The sequence below is a fragment of the Lycorma delicatula genome, chromosome 6 (genome assembly GCF_047948215.1).
Source record: "Lycorma delicatula isolate Av1 chromosome 6, ASM4794821v1, whole genome shotgun sequence".
Lineage (NCBI taxonomy): Eukaryota > Metazoa > Arthropoda > Insecta > Hemiptera > Fulgoridae > Lycorma > Lycorma delicatula.
This window is the reverse complement of record NC_134460.1, coordinates 73123911-73149513: the sequence shown is the minus strand read 5'-3', so window position 1 is coordinate 73149513 and position 25603 is coordinate 73123911. Positions and strand designations below refer to the sequence as shown.

General features: G+C 26.0%; 1 protein-coding gene across 5 annotated transcripts in view; it reads right to left on the bottom strand.

The window, feature by feature from the left end:
* Nucleotides 1-25603, bottom strand: part of LOC142327137 (uncharacterized) — a 599916-nt gene that overhangs the window by 31143 nt on the left and 543170 nt on the right. The window contains exon 5 of one of the 5 annotated variants that reach the window (XM_075370046.1): nucleotides 2087-2358. The exons of 2 other annotated variants lie outside the window; for them this stretch is intronic. In XM_075370046.1, coding sequence (XP_075226161.1) covers nucleotides 2099-2358 — 260 coding nt within the window. In that variant the 3' untranslated portion in view covers nucleotides 2087-2098. Of the gene's footprint in view, nucleotides 1-2086; nucleotides 2359-9555; nucleotides 9831-20299; nucleotides 20653-25603 lie in introns of those variants that run through there. 2 more of the 5 variants (XM_075370045.1, XM_075370038.1) reach the window with 2 other exon arrangements.

Below are 25603 nucleotides of genomic sequence, written 5' to 3'. Positions count from 1 at the left end.
ATAGAAGTTCCTGGAAGAAAAGGATCTACTGCTTAACTCATGATCTTGTAAAGTTGTTAATGCTGAATAATAGTTGATGAAGATCATTGCTGAAATCAAATCAGCTTTCTGAATACTTAACTAATTCTTTAAAATAGATGTAATATTAACATCAATCACACACATATTTTAGTTATTAAAAAACTGAGTGATTTCTAAAAACTAGCTTAACTGAAATATGATATGATACAATCTAAACATGATTGTTACTCCTACTATAGTTTAAGAATATAAATTTTATGAATATGTGCACATTAATATATTACAGAATCAGAATGTTGAAAATTGATTACAATAGATTGGTATTCATTAAAGACGGTAACCAAACTTAAAATTGTTGCAAAATGCAAACACTGAAACAATACACTAAGATCCTTAACTTGCAAAGGGATTACACTCTAAAAACTAGAAATACTGTATAATTAACCTTACAGTTAAAAAAGTATTTGGAAATTAGTTTCCGACACAAAAAATGGTACACTCACTTTACAAAGCAAGCTATTATCACCCATTTTTAATGTGAAATCAATAAAAATACAAACTGCTAAGAAAAAATTATAAGAAATATATTTTTAATAAAAAAATAATACTAAAAAACACTGAAATTATACTCATTTTCACAATAAAAAATCTTTGTATCAAACAGTCATAAATAATACCAAGCAAATAAAATAAACCTTCTTAATTCAGCCAATATGTGGCTTTTTTCCACTTGATTATATGAAATATTATATTTTTACTGTATTCCTCTAAAATTAATATCAAAATTTCAACTTTAGCTGAGAGGAAAGATATTAAAAAAAATTAAAATAATGTCAATGACCTTATTACAAGTTTAAGATTATTTTTACAGGTACAACATTAATAACATTTTGCCTTAATGTAATCTTTAATTAATTCCACTTTGTTTAATTTTGAGTAAAAGCTAATAAAAAAAATTTTCTGTAAACATAGTTGAAGAATCCAAATGATGAAAATTATGGGTGACTTGTACACTAAGTAGCACCTTTTTTATTTCTCTTTTCATTTAATAACTGTATTTTTTTTTGTTTTTAATAAAACATGACATATCCCAATTTAACAGTAACACAGTTTAACTGTAAGTTCTGTTTCAGTACATGCAAACATGTACATGCAGTACTGTAAATACTGTTTATAGTTCTCCAAAAATGCAGATATTGTTTCATTAGCGCCATAAGATATTTTATACTCTTCATCTAAATAAATCATAAACTAATTTTCTTTGTTTACTTGTTATTTATCCACCCACAGTCTCGATTAGATACTGCAATATAATCATCTTATAGATTACATTAACCTATGAGCTAATGTCCAATTAAAATATTAACTGATATCAACATCTTTTGTTATTATTTTTTTTTATAAATATTTTTATATTTTTAAGTAAAATTATAAAAAAGTAATCTTCTAAATTGATTGAATGACCTGTATACATTCCAAAAGTGCTCAGATACCTTAGTGCAACTCTCTTTATTTACAGTTCATGTACAGCTGCATACCTTGTTCATATAATACAGGCACTTGTAACTTTTTACATTAATGGATTGCCAGATGAGGATGTGCTATTAATTATAACTCAACAATAGAATAGTTAAAGATAGTATCGAAAAGAAATTAGCATTATAACAACGATTCAACTAGGGCCCAAACAAACAGCTATTTGTATGGAAAGACTGTGCCACTTCAATAAACATTTTCTAAAACATAATTTTTTTTTTGTAATGTATTAAACTTGTAGAGAAGGTATTAACACTTTGCAGCAGTAAATTGCTGTCATAAAAATAAAACTTGTAGTAATTATGAGACATATAAATGTAGACAGTTTTATATGCATATTAATAACACAAGGAATAAAACATTTTTGGTTATGAACATAAATAATTAAAACTCTGTAAAAAAAAAAAAAATTCACGCATAATAAAGGATTATGTACTGTAAAACAAATACAATATTTCTTTTAAAGATAAAGAAAGACACAATTTATGAACACTATTTTTAAAAATATTACATCATTAATTATAAATTAATATAACATAATTTATTCTAAACAGACAGTCTTTTTTCTCTTTAGAGGTAAAACAATATTATGTACTAATGTCATATGAGATTTCATATGTCCAAACTGATAGAACCAATGAGAACACTCAGGACATTGATGTTTAGGCTTTTTACCACAATAAACTCTTTTGTGCAATCTAATCCCAACATAACTATTATATCCTTTGTTGCACTTATCACAATGAAATTGATTTCTCTTAGACAGATATGGTTTATTAACGTACTCTTGAACAATTGAACCTGAAACATTGAAAATTGCAGTAAAAATTAAAATTTCATTACTGGAGGTTTAACTTTTACAATATCTTGTCTGAATACCATATCTGTGAAAATTATAACAATAAACGTAAATTGAATAAGAAATAATTATTAAAATTTGATCTTATAGGTTATTGAAGAAAAACAACTTTTTATGAATACTTTGCAGATATAATATAAAATATTATACTTGAACTCTTATTCATACTAAGCACACATTCTTCAGACGTAGAACAGTAATGACCGCCTAGAGATGTAAATTTAATGGATGAATCAAATGCTTGAAAAAGAAACTAAATATAACAACAAATTAAAGTAAATTTCTGTAAAAACATTATAAAATGTTTATGGAGCAAAAAATAAGACATAAATTCTACAGTTATGGGCTTTTTAAACCGACACACATTTCTAATTCTTACAATTAAGACCTAAAGAACAAAATCTATACAAATAGTTTATCAGAAATAATGCAATATATATATCAAAGTAGAATAATATCCTAAAGTATTAAATTATTAATATCATTAATTTGAATAAAAAAAGAAATTAAGTTAATTTTTCCTTTATTCCATAGTGTCACAAACAGCAAAAAAACAGCTTATAATGTACCGTCAAAACAAATTAGTTTAATTTTGTTAATTTCCAGAACTGGCAGTAAAAACTGTTTATCAATTTTAGTATCACCTAATCATTTATTTCATTTAGAAAATTACTTTCATAACAAGACAATTAAGTACCTGAATCCAACAGATTTTCTATTTCACTGCCTAATATAGTAAGCAAATTAACAATGTAATAATAACAAAAAAGAAATTTATAAAGTTAAATCTACAGCCTATTCATAATATTCAATATGAAACTATAATAAAGATATCTAAACAAACTAGACGAATTATGTAAACAGTCCATCATACATAACTGAAGATTTACACTTTACATCGATCAATAAAAATTCAATTTCAGAACAAATACATCAATGTATTTAATATTAAAATAAAATACTGAATTACTAGAATCAAATAAAGGTAAAACATCTGAGTAAAGATTAATGCAAACACTTGAAGCACAAAATGAGCTTGGACTGGATGCAATAGTCATGTCACCAATACTCAATTGGTTATTCAAGCTTTCTTTATAAATTCTGAATTTTCTTTGAAACTATTATATTTTTAAATATTTATCAATATTTTCACTAATTTACCGCTTCCATGTTCATGACCACGCCTTTATTAAAACAATGTCAAAATATTCAAATGATTTTCATTTTCTTTTTTTTATCATCATAAGTATTACATAATATATTTAATAAAAAATGTTCAATAGTTAAATAAGGCACTACTGGAATATTTTTGTTCAGAACACTTCATTCATTAAATATTGTTATATAATTTAGTAGAAATCTGATTAATTTTTTTTTAAAAAGAAGACTCAGCTACTCTATCTTCATAGATCCAGATGCTGAGGAAGAGGAAACATCAGCATAAATAGTGTATTTAAAGATTGCACATCACTTAATTTATAACTAATGAAAACATATGAATGATTTTATTTATTTACTTTTTTTTTCACTTTTTCATGGATAAATAAATCACTTTGGTCCTTGAACAAGAGACAAAAATTTAGTAACAAAATAAGATGAGAAAAATGAGTAAGAGATAGAAGGAAGCTGTATAAATGTGTTCAGTTCAAGGTAAGGTACCATCAGAAATTTTAACTAAATGAAAAATAAGTGTGTCAGCATTAGAGTGTGTCAATGACTACTTGAAGTTATGATGAAGGATAATCTATAGAAATAAATGACTGGGTAAAGAGAATAATGAAGTAAATTGAAAATAAAATAACAGAAAAAACTGTTAAAAATCTTAGTAAGCTAAAACAATAATTCATGATTTCTGGAAAAGAAATTTTTAACAATTTATAAATCTATAGAAGCCATATATTATGAAAACAAGCTCTTTCTGTACACGATGTGCTTCCACACATATAAAATATACATGACACACTTTTTCAAATAAGTTAATTAAACATAGAGAAATAAATACTTTAATAACTTGTTCAAAATTATTTGTAACAGCAACAACAAACTTATTTCAATTAAATTCAGAGAAGGTATAAAAATAAAACAACTCTTAGGGCAAAAGCAATTTATCATTAACTAGGTTACTAAATTAATTCATTTTTAAAAACAGGGCTATACAAATTAAAGTACTTTCTTTACAAAATCTATATTTTGTTAAGATAATAATTCAAATACAGCCCAAATATATTTAAGCCAGGAGTATATGAACAAGAATTTAGCATACTGACTTTATATCCTAATGAGTTTGGAATAAGCCTTTCCTTACAGTCATTACAGCTGCAATAACATGGACATGGGATTTTTTTGGCTATTATTAGTATATTCATAAAAAGATGATGTCACATAATATATTATATTACAGAAACAGTAATAAAATAAAATTTGCTCTGATTATAATCACAAAAAACTCAATTAACTGTTTGAAGAAACTAAAACAAAATTACATGAAAGTGAATTACCTTTTGAAAAGTGATAGAGTTGAAAAATGTTACAAGTTAAGAGAACAAACTAAATAAAGATAAAAAAGAATTGAGAATGAAATAAAGGTGGATATTATTCAAAAAAATAAAAATAAAGAAAGAAAAACTGGGTAGAAATCATGCAAGAAGAGACGACAGCTTATGGATATTGGGCAAACAGAACTGAAGAACACACAGGTGCTCCTGAAATTAATATAACAAATCAGTAATAATAATAATAATAATAATAATAATAATAATAATAATAATAAAAATTGTAGCACAAATATTGTCTATGAAAATAGGAAAAACCATTACTTGCATTCAAATCAAAAGTGCAGTGGAGTAAAAACATGAGTAATGAAATTTATACATTGAATTCCAATTTACTGAAATCATTTTTTCTATTGTACAATCAGAATAGGTAGCGTCTTCTACAAGATTATGATGTTTGATAAACAGTTCCACGGAATTACTTTAATACCTTAAGTATCCTAAGAGGGAGAAAATGTTTTATATTGTTGGTATTCCTGTCTTCAATAACTACCTACATCTGTATAACTTGTAGTTCATACCTCATCATTTGTTTAGGAATTTTTAACCAAAAACTAACTCCATAATGATTTCAAATTAAATGTACTTTTTTCTCTTCCTAAGAATGAAAGCTATGTTGCATAGTCAACTGACCATGTTACATTGTGTTGTGTTCAGTTATTTGTAATATTTTATGATGGAATGTAAAAATTAAGCTGAAATTTTGAGTAAAAATGAGATTAAGGTACTAATATGGTGAAAATAATCCAAAACGGCTTTTTAATTTTGAATACAAAAATGTAAAGTTTATAAATTATACAAGCGCTTTTAAAATGATTATTAATTGGTTAAGCATTATAATGATGATGATGATAATAGAGCTGGGACATCAAGCATATGAATCGCTGATGAAAAAGAAGTAAAGGAAAATATTACAGTTGAGGAAATTGGTATCTTGTATGGTTAATAATTTTTACAGGTTGTTTGAGTACAATATGATAGCAAAATCAATTAAAAAACTGGTAAATTCTGAACTAAATCAATTAAGTGCAAGGAAAATGAAACACTCACTAATGACCCGATACCGTTCCAACATGTCATAACTGATGACAAATCATGTCACGTGATTAAGACAGTGGAAAAAATAAATGGAAAATTTCAATGGAAGCTAAAACCAAGAAAGACTGAGAAAAAAGTTCATCAAACTCAATAAAAGTGTTCTTAATGTTTACTATGGGTATCACAGATTCCATGAATTTTTACCAAGAAATGGTTAGGTCAACAATGAATTTTATTTGAACTTTTATGTTGTTTTTACAAGATTTATGGAAGAATAATCACACTGTGATGATTCACCACTTCACATTTTATTACTTGACCAGGAAATTTTCGGAACAAAAGTAACTCCATAATAGTAATAATACCAAATAAACTATGTTCAACAGACATGGTCCTCTGTTATCTTTTTATCTTCAATTCACACAAATATTTTGATCGAACCTCATTTACATATACAGTGTATACTTTGAGGTCAGATATTGGTGATAAATACTTCAATAAAATTACTCACAAAAAATAAAAAACAGTATGAAGCACACACAAATACTACAATATAGCAGTTGCAACTGCGACATGACTTATTATTCAAATTCAGCAGCTAGTCAGGTATCTTCAAGTTGTTACAAATATTTTTCTTGGGGGTTCCTCAGGAGTTTTGGTACATACAGATTTACCCAAGAGAAAAAAAAGGATGAAGAATAAAATCTGAAAAATGGCATCCATGAACCGGGAATTAAGCCTATTTAATATCAATCAACAAATTCAACAAAAAATCTACAAAAGCTGATGATTTTTTTTTCAATAAATATGTATATGTACCACTGCTTACAGAGACGAATCCAGATTAAGCACAATAATATTATATTTCTATAATTAAAATTTGTTTTTTACTTCCTTGTACAAAATAAAGGAAATATTTTCATTGCGTGAAATTCAGGTTTCCAGATTTCAATAGAAATATCCATTTTGACCACCCCTGAATCCATTTTGACTAGTTTCGACATGACGTCTATACGTACGTATGTATGTATGTATAGGGGTCAATCCATTTGGTGTCGCAAAAAAAAGGTGGTAGCTTAATAAATTAAAAAAAAATTGAAATCTACCCACTTGTTTCCTACATGTTTCAGGACATTAAAATTTTATTTTTATTTTTTATTTAAGCAGTTTACCTGTAGGGGTAAGTATATTATACTGTGTCTGCCATCCCTGCTTCTAAAAAAAAATTACCAAAAATGAAATTTCACCAGTTTTCATGTTCAACTTTATTGGTAATCTTCTCATAGAAAGAAGAGAGATAGGTAAATAAACCAGTGGACAATCTTTTATCTTGAAAAAATATGAATAAATTGCTTCTTTTTTTTCATTCTTCCAGGACCAATAGTTTTTTAGTTATGAATTTTTCCGTAAACCCTTTCAATCACAAAAATAAGTGTGCGCACCGTAATAAAAACGGCCACCACAAGTAAACTGCTTAAATTAAAAATTACACAAAAATAGTTTTAAGGTCCTGAGAAATGAAGTAAACAAGTGGGTTAGTTTCAATTTTTTTTGAATTTGTCAAGCACCCACCCTTGGGTCACTTCAAATGGTTTGACCCATGTATGTATGTCTCGCAAACTCAAAAACAATTAGCCGTAGAATGTTGAAATTTTGCATTTAGGACTATTGTAACATGTAGTTGTGCACCTCTCCTTTTGATTGCAATTGACTGAATCAAGTGTCCAAAAAAGCCCAAAATTAAAAATAAATTTGGGTTTATTTACTTTTTCTTAACTGCTGTAATAAGCCCCCATTGAGAGTTTTTCAACAATATATCATAAGTGGTACCTATTTTCATTGGTTTCAGAGTCATAGCGAAATAAAATTTTAATTAATGAATTATTTGGATCTTAGGGGGCAGGCACATTGGTTAGAATCAGACTTCATCACCTTTTTTTTAACTTTTTTTTTTTTAAATTGAAATATATAGATTTATTAATTTATTAAATTATTAACCTCTCATTGTAAAAAAAGTTTTACGATGAATAATTCAATAACAAAAAAAAAAAATCAGAAGTTTTTAACCCTTTGATCAGGATACACATCATATGATGTGCCTTAGAAACAGAGACACATTCAGTATGCGCATCAATTGAGTTTTTGGTATATTGTTCAGTGAAAACGTCATATGATGTTTGGTACTCTGGATTGTGCTGCTATCTGTAGAGTATTATGGAATTTTTTCCTACCATTTTACTCATCCGTTAGAGCTTGTTTTCATGTCTTTGTTCATGCTCATCATATGATGTTCGTACTGTGTGAAGAATGCAATACTGAAACTTTGTGTTCACCCATGCTTCCAAGATTATCATACACAAAAGCTTTTTTGACCATGTAACTAATTTATGTTGTTTTTACATTTTGATATATTTCTATTGTTTTTGTATGTTTCTACTGTACATGGGCATATATTATTTTGAAATATTGACTGTTTACATCTTCTGTTACTTCTTTCACATCATATGATGTGCATACTTCTGTGTTAAATTATGTAAAAAATTTGGTTGATTAAAGGGGTTATTTAAAAAAATTGTTTCAAAATCTTATTTTTTCATACAACCAGTTAATAAAGAATCATTTTTGATTTTTTTAAAAACTCACTATTGGGGGCTCAATTATCACAGAATAACTCACTGATCAAAGGGTTAATGAAATAAAATGTTATGTATTTTTCATTTAAAAAAAGTGTGTAAATGTAATTTAACAGGCGTACAAGAAAGTCATGTGTTGTCCACATCAGATTTTTATACTTTATTATATATAAATAAAATTCTATAAACAATGATTTAATATAAATCAGTCACAGTAATATAAATAAACAGAGATTTGGTACAAGAATACACAGAAAGGTTAAAGAAAAGAAGTTAAAAAAAAAAAACAATATTGAGTTTCTAATTTTTTATCATTTAAGCACAACTTATTGTGCTTTTACAGTTCAACAACAATATTTTATCAAATTTCCACTTAATACTAAGTATAATTGCATTGAAAGGATAGGAAAATTTAATCACACACATTTTTTATTAATAATTTAATTTTTAAATAATATTTTATAATAATGATATACATTAAAGCACAAATAATATATCTAATTTACAACTAGCAATCTTTCTTCTTTCTTTCTTTTTCCTGTTTAGCCTCCGTTAACTACCGTTTAGATAATACTTCAGAGGATGAATGAGGATGATATGTATGAGTGTGAATGAAGTGTAGTCTTGTACATTCTCAGTTCGACCATACCTGAGATGTGTGGTTAATTGAAACCCAACCACCAAAGAACACCGGTATCCACGATCTAGTATTCAAGTCCATGTAAAAATAGCTGGCTTTACTAGGACTTGAACGCTGGAACTCTCGACTTCCAAATCAGCTGATTTGGGAAGGCGCGTTCACCACTAGACCAACCCGGTGGGTACAACTAACAATCAAGAATAGAAAGACATGAATTAACTAACGAGTTCTGTAATTATTTTTACTTGGAGGTTGATCACTTAATATTAATAATGTATCCAAGATATTTAATCAACACCAAAAATTTTTTTTCCTCTTGTATGGAACAACAATGTTATGTACAAGCGTCATATGAGTTCGCATGTGTCCTAATTGATAGAACCAGTGAGAACATTCTGGACACTGGTGTTTAGGCTTCATACCACAATAAACTCTTTTATGCAACTTAAATCCTTCTACACTATTATATCCTTTGTTACACTTTTCACAATTGAAAAGATTTTTTTTATAAGTGAATGTTTGAAGGCTATCAAAAGTCTGAATGAGCAGACCTGTAACAGAGAAAATTCACCATCAATAAAACTTAACGTAAAGCATCACTTAAATATTAATATGTAATGAATACAAGCTATGAAAATAACTACAGTACTTTAATTCATATTTTGATGGAATCCATTTCATTATCAATAGTTTTTTTTTTTTTTTTTGCTTGTAGAATTAATTCACCAAAGATGTTTACAGAGAAGGATGTACATGGAATATGGTAACAAAGTTTTGTAACACATGAAAAATGTTGTGCCTGTCCAGGATTTGAACCCAGGATTAAAGGCTGAGACACTACCACTCTACCAAGGAGATCAACAAATTATATTATATTTATAATCTTCTTAAAAATATACCCACAAAAATGAAACGGTATTCATACTTAAACATAACACAGAATGCATTTTAACATTATATTAAAAAAAAAACTGCCTTAAAAAAATTCATTTAAAAATATGTGTAGAACTACAGTTGGAAAATAAACTACAATATTCCTCATTACAAAAAAAATCTTAATATTTTCAAATTTGTACAGTTATGAAACAAACAAAATTTCTTTGAAAATCAAGTTGGCCTTAGCTTTTTATTTTTAATCTAATCAATATTTTCATATCTACAAAAATTCACTTAAGTAACAAGAAAAACTCATACGGGGTTAAATTCATAAATTTAACTTTCAAACTTAATTTAACATTTCAAATTCAAAGTTATAAAAAAAAAACTGATCAAATCAAATTTGTAGAATGAAAACAACTGAATATATAAAAAAAGTTCAAAGACATCTAACAATTAAATTGAAAAAATTAGTCTAGCTCCAAAATAATAGCACTAATTAGTTTTCAATGTTTGATAATTATAATTTGTTAAATCAAACTAAATGTTTTACTCTCTGGTTTAAAACTTTCATCATACGTTTTTATAATATCTGTTAATGTAAGCAGATATTAAATGTATTAAAAATGTGATATTAAAAAAAAATCAGTGCAATTTCAAAAAATTCACTTACATATCATATTATATAACTGAAAACCCAGATAACAATAAAGAAAACAAAAAAATTATGCTGCTAAATGACAGGCTCATTTTACTCACATAACAATTATCAGAGAATAAACAGGAAATACAATTTAAACTAGTATTTTAGCTAAATAAGTTACAATAAATTACCTAACAAACTAGGGGAAATATAATTTATTCAATTAAAAGAATGTAATTGAAATTTGAAAAGTTTTTCTGTTTTTTTTTAATTATTTCTTTGATATAATGTATTTTTTTTCATTTCTGTTTTTATCAAGATTATTATTAGGTTAAATTCCATAACAAGTTCATGAAATTGAGAAAATATGCTGTTGCAAATAGGATTCTGTTTCAACAAGGATGTGTTGAAAATAGGTTAGACTGTATTATCTACTTAAGAAAGATAATTTGCATATTTAGCACAGAAATAAATATTCCTTGGTCTTTAGTAAAAGGCTCTCTCTATTCCCCAACTTCCTACAACAAGATTTATAACTCCAACACTTATAACTATTAATAAAATATTGTATTCATTAATAATAATAAATAATTAATTTTTTTCATATCTTAACATATGTTTATAGGTTTTTACTTACCTTGATTACAAGCACTTTACTTACAAATAAAAATCTATTTATGAAATAAAGAATGATGGCATATTAAACTGAAATGATTTTATTCCAGACGTAGAAACAAATTTATAAGTAAGTAAGTAGTTTTATAGAAATTAGCTCTTGTTTAAACTAATGAATCTATATTACTGAAATTAATCCCACACATAGACATCAAAACTATGGCTGGCTACATGTACCAGCAATATATTTAATATGGTAACAAATATAAAATATGTGACTAGTAATACATTTTATAGATTATGGTATACATGTAAATGTGATACATAAAAAAAATTCTGATATGTATATATATTTATATATGTTATCTCAGCAATTGTCTATTTCTAATTTAAATACATTTTGTGCAATATGATTTTATTGTAATAAAAAAAATGTAGTTTTATAGAGCATATGAGAAGCAGTTGAAGATTACTGTGAGAAAAATCATCTGATAGAATTCATAATAATTATTTAATTAAGCATCATTCACATTTCATTAAACACTCCTTGGTTTTCTAAAACTAGTAACTACTATTACTGGAATTTGAAGTTCTCCAATTTAAATTATGCAAACCACAGCAATTTTAATTGTGCCAAGTTTTTAAAAACTCTTAAAAGCAATGTTGTATTTAAGGATAGTATACTTTGTGAAGGTAATAAAATAAGTAAACAAAAATTTTAATACAGAGGGATATATTATGAATTATGTATTAACTTCACTGAATAAATTATAACAATGAATGAAAAGGAAATAACTGCTATAATCACCAATTTGAGTGAAAGAACCAACTGTAAAATTCTATTAAAAAAAAACTTGCCAAGTATACGAATAAAGGATTAATAGATAGCTTTAAAATGATTTAAATCATATTTAAGAAGTAGGAAAGCATAAAACAAAAATTCTCTTACCCGAGAGTCTCTTAAGTCTAACAGGGACATATATTAAATGGGCATGCCACATTTACTTACAAGTACATTTCTTTATATATGTAAACCATTAAACTTTAAGTAAGTAATAAGGGCTTGGTTTTGATTGATAATAGTAACACTAGTAATACTACATTGTAGTAATACTACAATGTGGTGATAGTTAACGGTTATAAAAAACTCCCTTTTGATTAACTCCCTTTTGGTTAAACCCCTTTTGACTCTTTATCTTCTTTACTTTAAATCTGTTTTCTTTACACAAAAAAAAAAGAAATGAATTGAAAGAATGAAATAATAAAACACTTTTATACTTATGTATTGGAAGTAGACCATGTTGGGAAAACCACACTGTTTAATTAAGAAAAATGAGTTCTAAAAGTTTTTAATATTTTTATTGAATAAGAAACTTATATATTCTGGGATTGATCCACACAACGGGAAAGTATTTTTAAAATTAAAATATCACAACAATTAAAAAGAGAATTTGAAGGCTGTAAACAACTTTTGAATAATTTAACACTTCATATTTATTTATATTTTTGAAACTTGCCCAAGACAACATATATTTAAAAAAAGTTGCAAGATAATGGATTAATTCTTATAAATACTGAGCTTTTCCATTATTCTGCTACCAGGAGGTAAATATAAATTAATATAAAAAACTGACATATCTAAACTTTTTATGAACTGAAATGAATAAAGAACATTTATAGAGTTGTATAAACAAACTATATCACCTTATACCATGAATGGATAAGTTTTTTAAATGTAAGGAAAATTTTGAGTAAGAAAAAACCTTTTAATAAGGAGAATTTTTTTTCTTAGTTGAAATATCACAGTTAAATAATATATTAACTGATTTTATTGTTACTGATGTTTTGCTTTCTTTTTACTTGCATTTCTTGAACTCACAATGCTTTTTTTTATGTTTCTCCTCAAATCCAGCATCCGTAATTTAACATACTTCCTGATATGAAATTTTGCACAGTTACAAAGCTCAGGTCACAATACAATATTCCACCATTACTCTTGCAACAAACATTCCCTTCATACAGGGGTAATTAAGGATATAAATTATGGGTGTCAGCTTTAGCAGAGTTAGATCTCTTGATGGACTTAGGATTGAAGAATTGGACAACTTCAAATTAAAAGGAAGACAACCTTGCAATAATGATGCATTATCAGAGATGGATCAAATGAGAAATCTTTTTAAAAATTCATAAAAACATCTGTCAAAAATTGTGATAGTTAATTAAGTAAATGAAATAAAAACTTTGCTATAAAACTTCACTATACAAAAACTTCACAATTTCATTACTTTGTACAGTAAATGTTTGATTGAAAATTTGTTTGATATTTTTTAAATAGATTTGAAATTTCAGTATATGATGTTAACTTTTGAAATCCAAATTAACCTACTAATTAAACTCATGCAATGTATGATAATAATTTGATTAAAGTATGACTAAAAAGTATAAAGCAAGTTTTTAAAAATTTTGAAAAATGTTTGTAATATTATTCATTAGTACCTTCAAGTAATAGTGACATAACCCTATGACTAGCATTAAATATCTTAATACTAAATATTTATAAAAAATTACATAAATTAATAAAAAATAAAACTATTTTAAATTATCATATTCAAACTAAAACATTCTTTAAAAATATAATTAATTTCAAACGTTCAACTAATTCATTATTATTCTAAAAATTAAGTTTTTGATAAAAGAATAATACTCACAAACATCTGAGAAATTAAATACTCATAATAAATTTCTGCTGAACAGAAAATTTGTATCAAAACTGTTCACAAATAAAGCACTGCTAGACTGAAGGAAAATAACAAACATTGTGAGCAATGAACTCATTGAAAATATTGAACAAGCTGTTTGTGATAAATACCGTTTCAATTGAACTTAGTGAAAATTTTCCTCAAATTTTAAGGAAAACTCTTTACAAAATTGTTGCACTCTGGCTTTTCGTAAGTACTACATACGATAGGTATGAAAACAATTTACATATGCTCAAAAAAGAACAATACCAAAATAAAAGAAATGAATTTCTTCACAGTATTATTACATAGATTCGATTCATTGATATAGAGACAAAAAACAGTCCGAACAATGGATGCACACACGGTTGCTGAATAAACCCAAAAAATTGACAGCTACTGTGTTTCAGGGAACATGGAATTCTGAGAATTTATAGAGCCGAGTAAAACAATAACCACTGATGCGTATTGTGAAATGTTGACAAAGCTTAGAAGTGCGATGCAACCCATTGGGTTGGTCTAACGGTAAACATGTCTTAGCAAATCAGCTGATTTCGAAATCAAGAGTTCCAACATTCAATCCTAGTAAAGGCAGTTACTTTTATACGGATTTGAATACTAGATTATGGATAATGGATTGTGTTCTTTGGTGGTTGGGTTTCAATTAACCACACATCTCAGAAACGGTCAACCTGAGACTGTATAAGACTACACTTCACTTACACTCATACATATCATCCTCATTCATCCTCTGAAGTAATACCTGATAGTGATTCCTGGAAGCTAAACAGAAAAAAAATAAAGGAGTGCAATGCAGAATAAAGGGCAAATGATGTTAAAAAAGATATGTTTTTATTGCATGACAATGCATGGTCTGATCTAATACCAACGCTAGGACTATGAGTGCAGTAAACAAGTTTAAGTAGCAGATTTTTGACTATCCCCTCACAGCCCTGATTTGGCACCATCTGATTTTCATCTGTTCACAAAACTGAAAATCACAAGTGCTTGAATTCGGGTGAAGACTATGTCAAGAAATATAATTATAATGACATAATAAATATAACTTTGTATGTATTAAATTTTTTTCAATTAATTTTGTTATTTTTATAACTCAATCTGAGGTTAATTTATAAATAGCACTTGTATATATTTTTGAACATATGTTATCAAATGATAAGTATTAAAACGTAAAATGAAAATCACAAAAAAATTTTACATAAAGAAATATCACTTGCTGCTTGCTTATACTATCTAGAAGAAAGACAATTAAGAAAAGTATACAATTGGCATTACTAAATGATACCACATATAGTGATGCCACTTTAAGTATTCTAAAGATCTAGTATTAAAATAATATTAAATACAATTATATATTATATTAAATACAAGTATTAAAACATAAAATAATAAATGGTATTATAAATTAAATAGTATAACCATAAATAGCACATTAAAATCACATGTGACAGAAAACTTTTTCCTATCGTCAAGAAAACAATAATTGTAATTGAAAAATTCAAGACTATGAACATTGATTTTGATTAAAAAAAGGATGTGAAGGAAAACAAATATTATATTAAAAAATATAAAGCAGTTTAATCTGCTTGAATGTTTAGGAAAATATTTTATTAAAGTAGGTTCTTTTTTAAAAATATTTTATTAAAAACATATTTGTAACAATTAACAATGCATAAATACAGATTATAATATGAAAAGAGAATAATCATATGCAATTATGAACACAATAACAACCATAAAATAATAAATAATAACACCTTGAAAATATGTGCCAAAATATTTACAAAATAAATAACAAATATTCATCAAGTGATACACAAATGAAAAAAATTACAAAATAGTAATACTTAATAAATTCGGATTTACTTATATACTAAGCCATAAAAATTATAAAACACGCGCGCGCGCGCACACACACACACACACACGCACGCACAAACACACAGACTTTGTATACTTAGGTTGATATGTCAAGAGTTTTGAATCTTATAATGTAATAATATAAATAGCAAATACAAATCTGATTCATTAAAATTTTCAATAGTTAACAGTTAGCATACATATATATTAAACATTTTTAATTAATTAACAAATACTATTTTGTTAATACTGAGAATTCTGTAATATACATAAAGATCAGACTAAAGAATTTAAGAAATTACTATACCATTACATGTAAAAACAATATTTTTTTTTTTTACTTTTTTTTACCTCTATGAAATTTTTAGAAGAAATCAAGTGTTAAATTAAATTCTATTTAACACATCCATAAAATTATTCAAAAAAGTATATTTTTAATGCTAACAATATCACAAAAGTTTATATATATATGAATTGCAACAAAACAGAAATCCTAAAATTTGTATAAATATACATACACCATACACTCAAATTTTAAAAATACTGTTATTAAAATTCTTGTATAACCCCTATCAATTAAACATCTAATAATAAAGTGAACAATCATCACACAACAGAACAGTTTGATAAAATTAAAAACAAGCATCTTAATTAGCTTGAAAATAAATAATTTTTTTTTCCTTTAATTAATAAATCTCAACAGATTCATAACACTGTACTTTCAACAATATTATATTGGGTTGGCAAGAAAATAATTTTGATTTTGTAGTCTGGAATAAACTCAATTCTTTTTTATACAAAGAATGAACTTAATTATATATTTTCCATTTTGTCCGATTACCATTTGCCATCTTTCTGCCAGAAAGATGACAAAAGGTTATAGACTTTTCATGATGGCATGGAATCATCAACTTCATTATTTCATGCCCATTTAACTTCAGATCCTTATCAGTAAAAGGCTTAATCTAGTGCAATTTCAGGTCATCATCATTATGAAAATTATACCGTTCAAATTTTTTCAAACTTCAAAGTAAAGCAATCTGATGGTGCAAGATTACAGCTATATGGGGATGAGACATCACTTCCTAAACAAGCTTCAATAATATTTTCCATTTGTTACCCGAGATGAATGAGGCCTTTCCTTCATGATTTTCCAATTCTGGCCATTTTTCTTTGATTTCTTCCTCCAGTTTTATTGGTTGTTAACAGTAAACATCTGAGTTGATCATTTGGTTCCTTAGAAACAACTAAATATACACAACACCTTTGTAATCCCACCTAACTGACAGCATGATCTTTTTTTGATGCAATTTAGCTTTCAATGTGGTTTTGCAACGCATGGACCATGGTTGCATTTGATCAATGTTATTGTAGATGATCCATTTTTCATCACCAGTGATGATTCGTTTCAAAAAATGGTCGATTTCATTGTATTTGAGTTGTTTAACGCAATTATTGATTCACTGTGCCTCTTTCAAATAATGCAGAACTCAAATATCAAGCTTCTAAATGATTCCAGAAGATTTGACGTGATTTTTCAATTGGTATGTGTGATACATTTAACCTCTTTGCAATCTCTTGCACAGTTATAAGACAACTCAGTTCAATTATGGCTTTGATCTGGTCATCATCAACTTCAGCAGGTCGACCAGAACGTTGATCATTGTAAAAGATTAAAAGATTAAAAAGTTGAGTAAAAGATTTTTTACTCAAGATTTTTTCAGAAAAAAATTTTTTAAACCAATTCTGATACATACATTCTGTTAGGCAACCAACACTATAAACTTTGCATATCTCTTTGTCGGCATTAGCAATTTTCTTGCTCTTACAGAAATAAAAAAATAAAATTTGTCAAAAATGTTTGTTTTTAACTCCAAAATGTTAACATAAACTAACAGGTGCAAATAAAATTAGCACAGTTTACTCAAAAGTATGCTAAAAGACCAAATCCATTCATGCCAAAGACTTCAAATCCATTTATGAAAACCAAAATTACTTTCTTGCAAACCCCAATAATTATTTTTAATTCTACAAACTCCTATACAACTTAATAAATTTAAATTCAAATCAAAACACATTGTTAAGGAACTTTAGAACTAGAAAGAAAAATATGATTAATTTTATAATGTGTTTTTTTTTCATTAATTCTAATCTTTTTTACTTATTAGTCATAATTATAAACAAACACTAAAACTGCTGGAGTTTTTTTTTATTTTTGCTTTCCTTCTTGTTAAAAATTACTCTATTACTAAATTTTCATGAATAAAATATTAATCATAAAAAATTAAAATAACAAAATTTGCTTTACATAACAGTAAATTTTTTATTCTTGGAATATTCTGGTAATCTTGGTTAGGAAGAATTTCACACAAGACACCAAGGCAATAAGTTCAAAGCAGACACTTTAGTATTATTATTAGGTAAATAAAAATAGCAATGAAGTAATAACAATGAAATGATCTTTTTATGTTAACTATTATTTGGCTAAGTCAATAAGGATCATTAAAATAATAATTCAGTAAACTGCAAACTATCACAATAGGGAAGGTGATGCATAAACTACATACATAAAAATGTTATTCAACCTAATAAACACTATATAATCTGAACAAACAAGAAAAATGCAATTTTGTCATCTGAATAAAACAAAGAGAATGAGCATATATTTTGAAATGCTTTTATTGATAATTTAAGATATTGATTTAACTCAAGAGAAATAAATCAATTATCATTAAATTGGATTGGAGAATTAATCCTTTTGATGCAGAATGAGTAGTGTTTTGCCCTTACCATTACCTTTCCATATTGACTGAGTATGCAACAAATAAGGATTTATAAAAAGTGAGTAAATATAATTTATAATTGGTTAGCAAGTAATGATTTATAACAAGGATATTTTTAATTATAAATTATACTTTCATTCTTAAAATTATTATTTCTTAAATTGTAAAGGCTGCATTTGTTTGCACATAAGTGGTTTATCTTATTACATGAAAATGAAAGCTATAAATTAAATTATTAAAAATAGCAATTAAAATAAAACATCTTAATTATTTATAACAAATCATACAATGTTATCAGATATGTCTTTACTAAGGTATGCCAATGACCACAAAATTTTCCTTTCCAAAAAGATAATGTTTAAAAACTGAGTAAATAAAATTCCATTAATTATCTTTATATTAAATACACTAGATAAAAATTTTATTATAAACAAACATGTAATGGCAAAGAAAAAGCTATTGCATGGCAAGAAGCAGTTAGAATTGTCGGAACCTGTAACTGTAGTAACGATGAGTATTTGACAGTAATGTTAAAAGAATTAAAAAGTTGACCATACGTATAATACTACAAACATAATATGATAGAGGAGATACTGCTATGCTATCATAACACAGAATTCTCTGCTTAACAATAATAAATTAATAAAAGCAACCTCCAGATTTTGAATTTTAATAATAAAAATTACTAATAACCCTTTACACTAAAAGCATTCATTTCAAGACCAATGAGAATAAGACAAATAGTAGTATACTGTTCAATTAAAAAATTAAACAGACTCATTATAAGATGAATATTTCATACCTTTGAATTTGCGGGAATAAAAATCATAGCAAAAGACAAAACGTTAAAGAAATGTAAACCAATAAGCACCAAGCTTGAAGATTTAATGGGAATATTCTAAACAAATACATTTTCAATCCCAGCTGCAACAAACATTTTCAATAATAGAATACATAGCTAAAAAAGAGGTGACTAAATTACTGCTTTAAATAAATATGTAAATAACTAAATTACTGATTTAAACAATTCACTTAAAAATATCTAACGATTAAATACAAGTGTAACTTTAAACTAGCAAAAAAATAAAAATAATAAAACATATGGATGACAAAATATTGTTCTGGTTAAATTCAATCATGCCATTACAGAAAATACAGATATCAAATAATTAATACAATAAACTAGCTAACTGAAAGACTACCATTTCACGATAAATAAATAAACCAAAAACTAAAAACCCAATTGTTTATAAATATTAACGATAAATAAGAAACTAAAACAAATAATAAATTTACAAAACCAAATGATCACACAAAACAATAAAAAAAAGAAAATTGTAAATAAAGATTATATAGAAAAATATATAAAATACATGTGAATCAGTTAATAAATAAAAATATATGACAGCAACAAAGCATATATATATATATATATATATCTAATTAAAAAATGAATCAATGCAATAGAAAAATATGTTTTATTAAACAACAAATTTTTTTTATTGGCTGTAGAAGCTCAAAATTTTTGTACTACGTTCAGAAATATATTTTTTTGATAAGGCATCCGATTCAGTATTGGCAGTAAGATCATGAAGATTTTTACAACGTTTAATGTGAGACCTTAAATTAACAGGTTGGCTACATTTTTTTGGACAGTATGGACATTTAAACATCGGTTCTTTTCCACATTCATAGCGCTGATGTTGACGTAATCCTCTTTGATATCTATATGATTTTCCACAATTCTGGCATACATTTTCCCCTGGGAAATAACTTCTTACAATAGAATTAGGTAAAAGACTGGACCATTTAGATGGAAATAATCTGTTCTGTATATCTGTAAATAAAATAAAAATAACACATTAGGAAAAACATAAAAACAACTTATACATAAAGATGCAGTTTTTTCTTGATACAATTTATCATTTTATTCATTAATGATAAAACTCTACAAAGTTGTATGCATGTTGTAATATGATCAAGAAAATTTCAAATTCCTATGATTGTAATAATAGCCAAATGTGAATTTTGTGAGTACTTGAAAAATTGTTTCAGTTAAGATGATGATGATGATGATGATAATGATAAGTGAGTATATAGAAGTGTACAATTTTTATATTTAAAAATTTACATAAAATTTTATCTGTCTGCTATGACAACATGTAAGAAAAATCACAACTAACCCTTTCATTCTAGTCAGGATTTTCATGAACACTACAATGCTACAATTAGAATCATGGACTCAATAATATCATTTTAAAAGACCATATACAGAGAAATCCCTGTAAATGTACTTTTTTATAATCATTCATGTCAAAATATAAAAACAAAGTTTTCATTTAATGTAGAACAAAGGAAACATAGACCTCAGAAGATCTAAGTTTTTTTAAAAACGTCTGAAATGTATCTAAACCAGTGAGAAGCAATGCAAGGTACCTTAGAAATAGGTCACTTAATTATGATATTGTTTCAGGAAAAAATTTCCTATATCAAGGATAGAGGAAATTGATCCTTAATATAAGAACATGGCATGTTCCTATAGTTGGATACATCACCAGATGATATGTAACCAGGAAACCTAAGAAAACAACATTTCTATTTAGTAAGCTTTACGATGGGTATTTGGCCTACAATGAGTGAAATTAAAAGTTACTCAAAAACAAACAAAGTTACAAACGAGAACAAATTGTACAAGAGTTACAAAACAAACACTGAAATTCCTAATTAATTATGTAAAACAATGGTTAATAATAAGAAGAAATAGAAAAATATCATTATCATGAAATTAAACAAATAATAATGATAAAATGCTTATAAAATAGTAAAAACATTTCAATAAGATAAAATTATGAAATTTATCACATCTCTTAATACAAAGGAGTAATTAATATAATGTAAATTATTAAATTTTGTATGTTAATAATCCAAAATAAAACCATAAAAAATTTAACAACCGATATCTAACATACCAGTATTTTGCTACTGTAACTATAACAAACAATTAGTTAATTATAATTTCATATAAATTACTGTACACCTATTGAGTTGAGAGCCTTTCCTAGCATTGCCACTCTAACATTTGTAGTTGACGTGTTTCAGATGTTAGAGTGAAAATGTTAGGAAAGGCAGAAAATAACACTAAAACCAACTATGACAATCCTAGTGAAAATATAAAATATTGTAAAAAATTTTACTGTATATTATATGTAAAGGATTAAGTAAGATCAAAACTGAAATTTACCAAAGTGAATAATTTGTCAGTCATCATCTGTAAAATCAGTAATATTTATAAAGTAACCAAAAATGCTACAAATTTATAATTTACATAGAAAATGTGAAAGAAAAGAGTGAAGAAAGAATACATTAATAGAAAATTACAAGAAAAATTTACTTATGTAAATAGGGAAAAAATGTTAAGAGTAAAAAAGATCACTATGTAGATTATAAAAAAAATAAATTACCTAAGTATGTTGAAATAAATGGATCTAATGGAATCTGGGAAAGAGAAGTATATTAAACGCAATAGTTTTTAAATGTTATAATACTAAGATGTTTATAATACAATTTTTAAATGCAAATATATTTTTCTCTCCTATCTTGAAACAAATAATTTACATAAGAAGATAAAAAACATGAACAAATGAAACATTATAGCCTGGGATAAAGTAAAATAGAAAAAAAAAGTGTGGTAAGAATTATCCCAACCTCTGTAGGAAAGACACCCTTGTGACAATTCTGGTTGTCACACCAGCCCCTCCCATTCCTAGCCCTGATGGGCTTTAACAGGATGTAGTAAGAACCAATACAAAGATAAGAATTAAATTTTTTTTAAAAAGTATATGCCACCGCTTTAAAAAATACTATATTTCATTAATCCAATTACACAAGCTGAGATCAAACTCCTCAAAACATTGTACTAATTATTGTTTAATGGGACTTGATTCGATTTTTTTCAGATCATTAACCTGTTAAATTATTATTTATAATCGCTTGTAAAAAATTTGTTTTAAATAAAATATCACATCTAAAAAACTAAATGGGCAATAACATAATTTATAAATGATTAAAAACCTTGAATTACAGACACAGGAAAAATTACACATGCATAACCAAAGCACTACTGAATTGTCAAATAACAGCAATATGAAAAAATTAAAGTGACTTAATGCTTACTAATCAATCCTTTAACCAAATACTTTACTGATACGGAAAAAATTAAGTTTTCTCTACATTTTATTGTTGCTTTTGTAACTATTATATTTTTGTAATTCTGAAAATTATTAACAAAGTAAACTTGTAGAAACATATGGATTTAAATAAGCAATCAGGAAGGTCAGTTACATCATGAAAAAATATAAACAAGTGAGCTACTTCAAACTGTTAAGACAATTCCTTTACATTCATCCTTGAAATCAATAGCAAAATAGCACTTTTTAAAAAAAATAAAGTAATGTATGGCTCACAACCTCACAACCATCAATGGCTCTAAAAAATGAAATAAGACTTAAAAATTAAAACTCTTCTCCAACTAGTATTGTATTTTTTCAGTGCATAATTAACTTACTGATTATAAGTACTAATAAGTTTGCATTACTATGCAAACTTATTAGTTTGCAACTTATTAGTTTATTAAAGTTATCATTTTAAAAAAATCATTAACTATTTCTTAATTTATTATTATGGATTTTTACATTGATAGAATATTATATTCCTTGACAATCTCTCTTGATCCTTTCAATTTTATAACATAATAGTAATTATTTTAAAACTAAGCTGCTTCAAACAACCAACTACTGCAGTAGTTGGTTGCTCAGTAGTTCAGTTGTTGGTAACTCTCACTGTTTTATTAATAAAACACTCTATATAAATTCATCTAATGCTAATCGATCTGAGTAAATCATCGACCAAAACATTTTTGAAAATTACTTTTTTGTTTTCAGGCTGGAAAAACGTTTTCAACATACCTATACAACAATTTAACTCAATTTATTTAAAACTGATCAAAGTAGCAAGAATTTAAAAAAATTAAATACATAAACTTCATAAAATAATATGACAAAGATAAAACACAATTTTAAAAAACGTTTTAAGATATTAATTAAAACTAGAATGCTAAATAATAAACATAAAATCATTAAGCAAACAATAATGGATTACAACTATTATAAATTTACACTATTGAGAAAATAATATTTACATTTTGACTAAACCAACTACCACATATTTAAAATTAATATGAAAAATTATTTATATATATATATATATATATATATACATGCAAAGTAACATCCCCATTCTACCAGCTAAAAAAAATTTATACAACTAATATTGATTAAGTAACGTGATATTGATTATTAACTATTACTACTGCTAAATTGCTAAGGTTGATTGGCAAAAGAATTTAGGGATCAGAATATGAGAGCTTTCACTGTCTTTAGTTCAATTTCCCAGAAAAGGTTATTTATTAGGCTATTATAATGACAACAAATAATACAATTGTAATTCACCATATCCATTTGTAACTAAATAGAGCAAAAAAATAAAAATAAAATACAAGCAGGCAACACCATAACGTGTATATATATATATATATATATATATATATATATATATATATATATTACCATACCACAATACCAAGGAGAAAATAGGCAACTTCACAACAGATATGTTTTGCGTATAACCACATCAACGAACTGTATTTCCGTACGACTCGGGATTAACCGATGTACTGTATTTAATCTTAAGAAGAGCAAGGTGTATTTAGGCAATAAGACAGACGCATCGAAAAAATTCATTCTTAAATTTATAAATTTCTGTTACACATATACAGCCCGGAACAGAATCTAAACCGGGAAGAAGGTTGAACAAGAAATTAAAAAGTAAAACCTCAAGTCTGAATAGGAAATATGAAGATAGGAAAAGAAAAAAGGTATTTGATATCACCACAACATATAATTAAAATAAAGTATTAAAAGGAGGATTTATTAATAAAGGAAATTGATGTTATGTTTTATATTTATTTTTCAAAATATATCTAAAAAAGTAACAAAAATGTACACAAAAAAAAATATATATAAATGATGATAACCTTTAATCATAAACATTAAAGATTATTAAATTCATTAGATTATCACAGATTTTACAAAAATCAATACATCGAAATGACACGTTTTTTTTAACAACAATATTCTTTGAAAGAGGTAACCTCTCAATCATTAAACTCTCAAAAGCAAATTTACATTCAGTCATGATATATATGAATTTATTACTTGTTAAAATAAAAAAATAATGTACAATCATTTTTTATTTCTAATGCATGAAAAAATTATAAATTCTATATAACAAACACACCTTACTATGAAATTCTTCAAATATCAATGAGAACACCTAAATAAAAATAAAACTAATTAAGAAAAAAGTGAGATCCAAAATTAACTTTAGTGAAAAATCGCAACGGCCAAAAAAAACTGTTAATTTTTCTTACCTATAAATACTGCATTGCAGATCTATCTATCTATACTGTTGTGTCACAAAAATAGAGAATTAACAAACATTAAAAATATCAATTCAGTCTTTCAATTTAATGAGATAAAATAAAATGTAATTAAATGTAAGAGTATAAAAATCAGATCTAATAAAACTTTTATTATAAAAAAAAAAAACGGGTGCTATAAGAGAAAAGAGAATCGAGACGAAACAATAAAAGGTAACTCAATTTTACAAATTTACATAATATACAAGTTATTAAAAATTAATTTCATACCAACAATTTATATATATATACG